This window comes from Calcarisporiella thermophila (assembly GCF_041956535.1).
Source record: "Calcarisporiella thermophila strain CBS 279.70 unplaced genomic scaffold VTP21scaffold_6, whole genome shotgun sequence".
NCBI classification, from domain to species: domain Eukaryota; kingdom Fungi; phylum Calcarisporiellomycota; class Calcarisporiellomycetes; order Calcarisporiellales; family Calcarisporiellaceae; genus Calcarisporiella; species Calcarisporiella thermophila.
Window position 1 is genome coordinate 1110326 of NW_027192196.1, and position 10535 is coordinate 1120860.

At 43.4% G+C, this 10535-nt stretch overlaps 5 protein-coding genes across 5 annotated transcripts; 3 read left to right on the top strand and 2 right to left on the bottom strand.

Moving 5' to 3' along the window:
• Positions 1-670: 670 nt before the first annotated feature.
• On the top strand, positions 671-1211 carry VTP21DRAFT_10207 (uncharacterized protein; the record flags this gene model as incomplete). Its single annotated transcript, XM_069389518.1, has 4 exons — positions 671-704; positions 769-824; positions 886-936; positions 999-1211. 4 exons carry the CDS (start codon positions 671-673, stop codon positions 1209-1211), a joined length of 354 nt encoding a protein of 117 aa, XP_069253933.1.
• Positions 1212-1861: 650 nt separating this feature from the next.
• VTP21DRAFT_10208 (uncharacterized protein) lies at positions 1862-3413 on the top strand (the record flags this gene model as incomplete). Its single annotated transcript, XM_069389519.1, has 3 exons — positions 1862-2059; positions 2133-2189; positions 2262-3413. 3 exons carry the CDS (start codon positions 1862-1864, stop codon positions 3411-3413), a joined length of 1407 nt encoding a protein of 468 aa, XP_069253934.1.
• A 280-nt stretch (positions 3414-3693) lies between these two features.
• Positions 3694-6040, top strand: VTP21DRAFT_10209 (uncharacterized protein; the record flags this gene model as incomplete). The annotated part of the gene is made up of 4 exons (XM_069389520.1): positions 3694-3956; positions 4049-4244; positions 4321-4527; positions 4592-6040. The coding sequence occupies 4 exons, from the start codon at positions 3694-3696 to the stop codon at positions 6038-6040; spliced, it is 2115 nt and encodes a 704-aa protein (XP_069253935.1).
• A 767-nt stretch (positions 6041-6807) lies between these two features.
• Positions 6808-8382, bottom strand: VTP21DRAFT_10210 (uncharacterized protein; the record flags this gene model as incomplete). Its single annotated transcript, XM_069389522.1, has 1 exon — positions 6808-8382. The coding sequence occupies one exon, from the start codon at positions 8380-8382 to the stop codon at positions 6808-6810; it is 1575 nt and encodes a 524-aa protein (XP_069253936.1).
• Positions 8383-9694: 1312 nt separating this feature from the next.
• Positions 9695-9967, bottom strand: VTP21DRAFT_10211 (uncharacterized protein; the record flags this gene model as incomplete). Its single annotated transcript, XM_069389523.1, has 1 exon — positions 9695-9967. One exon carries the CDS (start codon positions 9965-9967, stop codon positions 9695-9697), a length of 273 nt encoding a protein of 90 aa, XP_069253937.1.
• Between the last annotated feature and the right edge of the window lie 568 nt (positions 9968-10535).

Consider the following 10535-nt stretch of genomic DNA (forward strand, 5'->3'; position numbering starts at 1 on the left):
CGCGTTAAAATGCTGATCTTAGGCTGCTGTTTTCTGTTTGGTTTGTTTTGGCAAGTATATTAGATTAATTTAAAACCATGGATCCTAATACAATAAAATATCAGCTTGTCTCTCATAGTCAGAAAGAATCAATAGCCTTAGGTGCTTATTCTAGAGTGCGGTAATCTGAAGAGCTTTATGTGAACAGGAGCGGAGGGACTGGGAAATTAGAATCTTCTTTTCTGGGCGAAAATATAATCGGAATGTTGTCATACTACTTTTTTCGGTCCCATCCTTACAACACATAAAACTTGCAACAAACGACACATTCATAGTGTACTGTTACTTAACGCAGACAATAAGGCACATGTAATGGACTTGGATTAACTTTATTTCCGAGTTAAAGGCCTGTGAAGAAAGTTTGGTCTCTACTCACTTGTGGTCTGTTCTAACATTTTGTGACGTTAATTAAATCAGGATCTCAGGCGCTCAATCTATCGCATCGTCCAATCTTGTGACCGTTGGACACGTTGTGTCATAGAAAAATCACCAAGGCGTTGCCAAGAATCCCTTTGCTTCAACCCAACACTCAGTATAAAATATTGCCGCCTGAAGCCTGCGAGCGCTGAATAGATTTCTGATCACAACACATTTTTAACTTGCATAGTAAAACTCTTTGCCACTTAAACTGATGCGCTCCAAATTCAAAGACGAACACCCGTTTGGTAGTGTTCAAATACTTTGGTAAAAGATGGAAGGAGTTGCTAACCCATGCTGGCCATCAAACAGATAGACGCAAAACGGAAGCTGATCGGATTCGTCAGAAATATCCTGACCGTATTCCTGTAAGATTCTGGTTATCGACTTGGAAGAGGTGGATGTCTTAACCTTCTAATTACCTCGCAGGTCATCTGCGAAAAGGCTGATAGATCCGATATTCCAGATATAGATAAAAAGGTCAGTAGGAACTAATCTATGTAGGGAAGTCAATCCGACTTAATTCTGATTCTACTCTTTAGAAATACCTCGTCCCCGCAGATCTGACCGTGGGTCAGTTTGTATACGTGATTCGGAAGAGAGTCCAGCTTGCGCCTGAAAAGGCCATCTTTTTGTTTGTAGACGATATGCTCCCACCCACAGCCGCGCTCATGTCCGCTATATATGAGCAGCACAAGGATGAGGATGGATTTTTGTATATCACCTATTCTGGAGAAAACACCTTCGGGCTATAATCTTGTAGTATACTATCATTATCGCCTTTGTCATCATATTCCATATATTTGCATTGCCATACGCAAGAAGCTCCTTCGTTTTGTTTATTTTATTCCTACCGAGTTATTTTATTTTATTTTCTTCTATTTGTATAGCATCCTACTACCCTCCTTGTTTCTCTTTGTGCTTATACTCTAACGGAATACATATCTAGCATGGATCAAGGGGATTTTTTTGACTTGCGAATTTGATAACGTGGAGTTGAAATTATTGGACTGCTGGCATTGAAATCGAGGATATCCTTTATTAATATGAAATGCTTGTTCTCTTTGAAATAAAGCAGCATTCAGAACCATAGTTTCGATAGCTTCGGGCGGCCTTTGATGGCTTTTGATAGCTTTGGAAAGCACGCAAAGCATATTGAGTTTAGAGAGGACAATATTTTCCAAAAAGAACAGACCGCAGCAGCATATTAATTAAGCCTATCTAGTCTCGGCAGTTTCGGCAATCACTCTTGTGGAGAAACTATCATTTTGGTATTTAAGCACGGATTGCTTTGTTACATATTTTGCTTTTGTTCTCTTCACTAGTGTCTTCTTGCGCTAAGCACCCAGCTGGTCACTCTTTGTCACAAAACCTAATTATAACTTGTCTTTAATTCTTCCGAAAAATGGTCCCCAAACACCAATATCTTGCTTACTATGGTTGCATCGTCCATTCCCTTGCTCTCTCCCAACTGGAGGTGATGCCCAAGTGCTTGCTCCTCGTTGACTTGCACACCGGTAAAATTGAGCGGTTAGAGCGGGAGGTGGGAGAGGATCATGTTGAGGCAACTTTGGAGGCGTGGGTTGGCCGGGAGAATTGTGATGTAAATATTGAATCATCCGAAATCGAAATGGACCCATATCTTACGCCTTCTCTGTTTGTTTATATCTTTATAGCTGATCAAGTTGAGAAAGCACCAGTTCCTTATTCCCGGATTTATCGATACCCATGCGGTAGTATTCATCTGGCATTCACTTTGTTTGCAATTCAAAGGCTAATTCTGACCAAATTTTCCTCCATATTAGCACGCTCCCCAGTACACTTTCCTCGGAAGCGGCCTCGATCTTCCCCTTCTCGACTGGCTTAATACTTATACCTTTAAGCGGGAAGCGGATTTCGCCACTCCAGAATATGCCCGCGACAGCTACTCAAAGGTCATTACTCGATTCCTGCAGAATGGAACCACCACGGCTGCTTTCTACGGCACTATCCACCGTGAAGCGTGCGAGATCCTCGTGGATATCATCCGGGAAAAGGGTCAGCGCGCCTTGGTAGGAAAGGTCAACATGGATGCTAATTCGCCGGATTATTACATTGAGACCACGAAAGATAGCTTGGAGCAGACAAGAAAGTTTGTGGCTTCGGTGTTGAGCGAGAAAAATGAGCTGGTCACTCCCGTCATCACTCCACGATTTGCCATCAGTTGTTCTCGGGAGATGCTCTCCGGCCTCGGTAAGATAGCAGCCGAGTATAATCTCCCCATTCAATCCCACCTCTCCGAGAACAAGGAAGAGATTGCATTTGTGAGCGAGCTCTTCCCCGAATGCAAGTCTTATACCGAGGTCTATAAGCGCCATGGTCTTCTCAACAACCGCACCATCATGGCGCACTGCTGTCATCTCACCGACGACGAAATTCAGCTGATGCGTGAGACTGGCGCAGCCGTTGCGCACTGCCCTAACTCGAACTTTGCTCTGCAAAGCGGAGTGTGCGATGTGCGCCGGCTATTGAACGAGGGCATTAAAGTGGGCCTGGGAACGGATATTGCAGGCGGTTCGAATGCCAGTATGCTGGATGCTGTGCGAATGTGCGCAAGTGCATCGAAAGTGTGTGCAATGCGTCACAAAAAGGCGCTTACTTGCGAGCCGGAGGAGAGAGCCGAGAGCAACGGCAACGGCAGCAAAAAGGAAAATTATGAGTTCTTGTCCATCCCCGAAATCATCTTCTTAGCTACACTGGGTGGTGCTCAGATCCTTGGATTGGGCGATAAAGTGGGCAACTTTGTGCCAGGCAAAGAGTTTGACGCGTTGTGTGTCGATCCATTTGCCGAAGGATCTCCATTCGATGTGTTCCCGCACGACACAGAGCATACCGTGCTCGAGAAGTTCTTATACTCCGGAGATGATCGCAACCTGAAGCACGTGTATGTTCGCGGTCGTCGGGTTGCAGGTTTCTAAGCGACCCTCTTATATCATATTTTATTATTTGTTGGTTTTTATTTCGATTATCTTGAACATATACTGTTGTATTTTGAATTCCATATATCAACCATCTTTATCTCTTTTGTTAATACACTCATGCTCCATGAGTGAGTAAATAAAGATTCCTTATTAGCTCCGCGCTCTATTCAAATATTTGGTTAGTAGTTTCGGCAAGTGACTGCTTCCCGAAATAAAATATTCATATTCACACGTCGAGTTAACTGAATTCACAACGTGGTTCAAGAGCGACGGCGAAATGGGCCATTTGATAACGGTTGCATCTTGTGTTCTTAATCAATGGGCCCTAGATTTCGAGGGCAATCTCCAGCGCATCATTGCAAGCATCCGTGAGGCCAAACGCCGTGGGGCACGTTTAAGGGTTGGCCCGGAATTGGAGGTGACGGGGTATGGATGCTATGATCATTTTTTAGAGGGCGACACGTACCTGCATTCGTGGGAGATGTTGGCCAATATTCTAAATGATGAAGAATGTAATGACATTCTTTTGGATATCGGGATGTAAGTTATATATTGGTTAATGTCACCCTCTCAAAGATTGGTCATTGTATTAAACTTTGTTTGTGGATATCTTTATTTTTGGGTTTTTGCAGGCCTATCATGCACAAAAATGTCAAGTATAATTGCCGCGTTCTTATCCTCAATCGCAAGATTCTTCTAATTCGGCCCAAGATGTTCCTGGCCAACGACGGAAACTACCGCGAACTACGCTGGTTCACTCCGTGGTGTAAACCTCGCACTGTTGAAGAATACTACCTGCCAAGAATGATTCGCGATATTACCGGTCAGGTGGGTGATACATGCTTGTGCTTTCGGTAGTAGATCTTTGGGCTCGATTTCTTAATATATTTGAATTTACTGCCAGGCAACAGTTCCTTTTGGTGACGCGATTATATCTGCGAAAGATACGGTTATTGGAGTAGAGCTTTGCGAAGAGCTGTTTACACCTAACAGCCCTCACATTGGAATGGGCCTTGATGGGGTAGAAATTTTTACCAATAGTAGCGGCAGTCATCACGAGTTGCGCAAACTCAATAGGCGCATTGATCTGATAAAAGACGCGACGCAGAAGGTGGGCTCATACTTAGGAGATAGTCATACTAGAAATCAACTTGAATACCCTCTATTGCATGTAGGTTGGTGGCGTGTACTTATATGCAAATCAGCAAGGATGCGATGGGGACCGACTTTACTATGATGGGTGTGCCCTAGTTGCGGTCAATGGTCAAATAGTAGCGCAAGGATCGCAATTCTCTCTACAAGATGTCGAGGTGGCTACAGCCACGATTGACATAGAAGATGTACGATCTTATCGTGGTGCGATGACTAGTCGCTGCATTCAAGCTGCACAAACACCAGCATACCCTCGTATCAGTATAGACTTCGCACTTTCAAGCGCTGCGCTTGACTCGCAAATCCACGTACGCCCTGATAAACCTCGGGCTGCATTTTACCACACCCCTGAAGAAGAAATTGCACTAGGTCCTGCGTGTTGGCTTTGGGACTATCTGAGAAGAAGTAAAACTGCGGGATTCTTCCTGCCACTCAGCGGTGGGATCGATTCATGTGCAACAGCAACCATCGTGTGCTCTATGACAAGGCTGGTCGCTGAGGCTGCAAAGCAGGGAAATCAACAGATCATTCGCGATGCGCGTCGCATAGTAGGTGAAAAAGAAGACTCAGACTATCTCCCCACGGACCCAAGGGAGTTTGCGGGTCGAATATTCCACACTTGTTACATGGGCACCGAGAATTCGAGCCGCGAGACGAGGGACCGCGCTAAGCGACTGGCCGATGCTATCGGGAGCCATCATACAGATCTGAACATGGACACTGCAGTACGCGCAGTTCATACTGTCTTCTCACTGGCCACTGGCAAAACGCCGCGCTTCCGCGTGCACGGGGGAACTAATGCGGAAAACTTGGCGATGCAAAACGTGCAGGCTCGGCTACGCATGGTCCTTGCCTACCTCTTTGCGCAGTTACTTCCGTGGGTGCGCGGACGAGCGGGGGGTCTGCTGGTGCTTGGAAGTGCCAATGTGGACGAAAGTTTAAGAGGTTATTTGACCAAATACGACTGCTCCAGTGCCGACATCAACCCCATTGGTGCGATTAGCAAGGCGGATCTACGCCGATTTATCGCCTATGCGCATCAAAAATTTGATATCGCGGTGCTCGAGGAGTTCTTGAGTGCAACACCGACCGCTGAGCTCGAGCCTATCACTCAAAACTACGTTCAATCTGATGAGGCGGATATGGGAATGACTTACGACGAGCTTTCCATCTTTGGCCGACTTCGCAAGGTGGAGCGCTGTGGCCCTTTCGCGATGTTCTCACGGCTCGTCCACGAATGGGGTGACCATCTTCGGCCTGCGCAAGTGGCCGAGAAAGTCAAACGATTCTTCTACTATTATGCCATCAATCGTCATAAATTGACGACATTAACCCCGAGCTACCATGCAGAGTCCTACAGCCCCGACGATAATCGATTCGACCTGCGACCTTTCTTGTATAACGCCGCATTCAATTGGCAGTTCCGGAGGATCGATGCCGCAGCAGAGGCACTGGAAAAGGTGAACAAATGAAGTCGAATCAAGAGAATGGATTATTTGTGAATTGTTGTTGTGTAAAATTTCGAGAATAAATTATCTTATTGAACGAAAAGTGTGGGGCGACTTAAAACGTAGAGAAATCTTTGCTCCTTTTAATTTTTACAACGTTAACTAACTCAATAACCAATATGTATGAAGATTTAGGACAAAAGCACCCCAGAACTGAATAAATTTGTTTCATAGAATCTCCTAAAGTATATAATAGTGCACCGTTTGAAATATCAGGAGTTTTTATTTATGATTTTGGCATTATTATTTTGATATAGCTAATATAGTTGCTTACACTAGATCAGGCCAACCCCCGCTCAGCATTCAACTCAACAATTGCATATTTGAACAAATTGTGAATCAGAGGCTCGTAAACATATTTGGGGGCGTTTTGTAGGATATAGGGTCCCTTAGCAGTCTATTTGTCGTAGGTGTTAGACATTTTCTACTAACCATAAAGGCCTTCTGCTATTAATGTTCATAAATGCAGAATTTAAGGTCGAGTTTAATGCTAGTTTACCATAATAAAAAATAATAGAAATATAGAAATATTTTATCACCCAGAAGGAGAGATCAGCAGATTATTGAAAAGTAAATTATCGAGACATTAAAAAGTATTATATTACAACGATATAGAATAAGTGGCAATCGAATCTGACTGCGAGAAGTGGCAAGAAAAAGCCGACCGATGAGCCATGATGAATTTAATTTAAACTTTTTAGCCTTCAGGTCTCCATGTCTCCATGTCTCCTCTAGTTGGTATGCGTCTGTTTCGGCTTATCGGCAAAAGCCTTGCTAGGTTCAGCTTTTCTATCTCCAGTCTCAGCTGGTTTCCAAGTGTCCCTCGTCTGATCTGGCTTATCGGTGGATTTCGGCATTGCTTGGGAAACAGTTGGTTTTACAGTAGCATGTGGAGTTTCTACTGATTTTGAAGAGGTAGACTTTTCAGTATATTTGACCTCCTCAGTGGAGCTAGGAATCTGGGAGGACTTGGGACGAAGAAACGAGTTGATACCCTGAGCATCTATATCAGATACGTCCAATTCCATACGAACATTCTTTTGCTTATATGGGATATTGAAAACATAATTGCCAATCTGGGCGGTAATTACCGAATCAATATCCACATCTATACCACTAGGATAGTTGTTTAAGATATCTATTAATGTCTCTTCGCTGGCGGTTATTATTGTAGCCAGCTTGTTGAAGGCTTTCTCCTGCCTTTGAGGGACGAGAAAGTTGGAGCTATGATCGATTTCTAGGAGAGGGTTGTTCTTAAACTGAAGTTTTGCCTTAACGTGTGAAACGATAATATCGGTGTCGAGAGGGTTGAAGAGCGAAAAAGTACTATTAGTTTTCCTATAGACAACGGCATCTAAGCTAAAAACACAACGGGAGCTCCTAATCATTTCATCTTTCACACCCACCACGGTGGCAGGTACTTTGAGAGAAGCAAACGACGGCTTAATGGATTCAATAGGGGTCGACTCGCTAGTTCCGACTACGGCCACATTTGAGTTCTGACCCGCAAGGAACGCTTCGAGTACTTCGACTCCAGCTCCATCTCCATTGGGGTTAATAGCGAGTCGTCCAGAGACAGGATTGGCTCCACGTTTAATGCTAAGATCCTTGAGTGCAAGGCTGCCAATCTTCTTATCCTGATATTGTACATCGAACGAAACATCACCAGCATGGATGGCAATATCTGAGGGGTTCTGGAGGGTGGAGGTCACATCAACTTGGATGCCATCCTTAGTGCCACCAACGACCTTAAACTGTTCGAACTTGAGAGGCACAGATGTCAGCCCATTCATTCCCTTGAGATTCACGTCGTTTCCGAATGGAACCCCCTTAAAGGCTTGTTCGCCAGTAGAAGTCTTAGTAACAACATCAGAGGTGCCGTGCAAGTTGATGGTAGCCTGCGCCTGTGTAGTGAGGGTCTTGAGCAGTTCTTGGATTTGAGCATGTTTGTCTGCTGCTTCTTGCAGTGGAAGATCGGCGAACTTGAAAGTAAGCTGACCATTGCCAGAGCTTGCTGGAGCACCCTCAGGGATGGAGAGGGTTGCAATGTCGTCATTTCCGTACTTGATGATAGCATTTGACAAATACTTCAGAATTGTAGCATCCCCATCGGTGGTGTATTTCACAGTAAGAGAGTCGGAAGTAGAGAGAGGAGAGTAAGGATCACCTTTTGTGAAGTCGAGGTCGATGGATTTGAGCTCAACGCCATTGATGGTGAATCCATCGGCAGGCTTCTCAACGGGAGCACCCCGGCAGGTTGCCACAAGAGCCAAGGCGATGGCAATAGAAGGGATCGAAAGCTTCATTGTAGGGTGTCAATGATAGTGAGAAAGAGCAAAACTATATAAGGAATGGAGATAATAATAATGAGAAAGGAGAAAAGGAATCTAAAAATTAAATAAAGAGTAGAAAAAACAATAAGAGAGTCAATATATAATATAAAAGAAGAGCTCTGCGTATCTCCTTTTATATTATTTTCCCTTCACTTCCCTACCATCAGAGTTCATTCGTACTTCCGGGGCTACCCCAGAATTGTTGTGGAACTGCGTTGGTTGGTAGCCATGTGTAGAGGACATATTTCACCGCTGCTTCTAACTAAATATTAAAGTTATATCGTGTATCATGGAGTTGGAATAAGCCGAGCATCCTCGGATGTGAAAGTTGCACTGGAGCAGCAACTCAAAGCTACACGAACAAGCAATTCCACCGGATTAATAGTATAGTAAACGGTGACGAGAGCAGACAAATAAGATCTGAGACTACTCCTCATTTCATATTAGCATAGCGTTGCTGAATGCATGACAGTGTTACCCATCATCCCACTGATCTAGATTTCTAAGTCAAGGTCGAACTCTTTAGATAACCTTGGCCAAGTTCATAGCTTCACTCCGGTTTGGTAGGCAAAGGTGGAGTGAATTAAACTTTCTCATTGAATATTCGCCCGTGTTATCATAGTTTATCCTCGCACTATCATGTCTTCCGGGTTCTTGTGCAGTATTCAGAGTTGAAGTTCAATGTATGCTTAGAATAAAGATTAACCTACTTCGAACCATATATGCAATCTATTTTATTGAAGATACACCCATATGATTGAATGCCATAATGCGTGATTGAGGGTTTAGAGTAATTTTATAAATTTAAAAAAATTTGCGACAAGTTCCATTTTTGTCAAAAAAAAAAAGCAAGTTACTTGAGGGACTTCACTTCCTAGGCACCCATATTATGAAGAGAAGAAATTTTTAGTGTCCCGAAGCCATGGCCCCAATGACTACATTATAAAATTGAATAGTACGAAAAAATGTTTGAGATATTCTACAATCCAGTACATTTTCTACTTAATTCCTTAAACTCAATGACGGTTATTCAGACTCAACAGTATTGCTTTTTCTCTATTATCGTTTTTATTTGGTTTAAATTTAACAGTGAAGAATTCATCAGATTAAGAGGTGGATTGGTAGCTATTGGTCAAAATATTGTTCATATAAATAGAAGAAGGTATATTATAATAGTTAAAATGAATGGCAATACAAGAAGCTAAAGGTAGAGTGTAGTCAGACAGATAAAGGAGCGCTATAACAAGATAACTTTGGATCGGCTTTCAAGTATCCATCTCATCTATTAAATGTTAAATGTCTGCTTTGGCTCTTCAACGATTGATGTGGTAGGATTAGGCTTCTTGTTTTCAGTCTCGACAAACTTCACTGTACTCTTTGTCTGATTCTTGGTCTCAACAGGATTTTCAGTGGATTTTGAGTTCTCCTGGGAAACAGATGGCTTTTTAGTGGTGTGTGAAGTTTCCACTGACATTGAAGGGGTGGGACTATCAATTGATTTGGATATCTCAGTGGAGCTGGGAAATTGAGAAGAGTTGGAGGGAAGAAGCCCCTTCATTCCTTGGGCTTTTAGTTTTAAGTCAAACTCGATGGACACATTATTCTGCTTGTACGGGATATTGACAACATAATCGCCAACTTTGATGGTAATAACTGAATCGATATCAAATCTATATGAATAATCGAAATTTTTAAGAAAATCTCCGAGGTTCTCATCGCTGGCAGTAATTGTGCTAGCAAGCTCGTTAATAATTTTCTCCTGTCCATGGGGAATGAGAATGTTGGTGTCTTGGTTGACCTCGAGGAAAGGGTTATTCTTAAATGCGATATTTATCTTCAAGTGTGTCACCGTAATATCGGTATCAAGAGGGTTAAAAAGCGAATAAGTAGTCTTGGTTTTCTTATATGCTATGGCATTTATGCTCAAATCACATCGAGGGTTCCGGATCAACTTATCTTTAACACCCGTCACCGTGGCAATTGCCTGGAGTGAAGTAAACGATGGTTTAAGTGATTCAATGGGGGTCGATTCGCTAGTTCCGACTACGGCTACGCTTGAAGTCTGGCCTCCGAAGTACGCCTCGAGTATTTCGGCTCCAGCTGAGGCTCCATCTCCACTTGGGCTG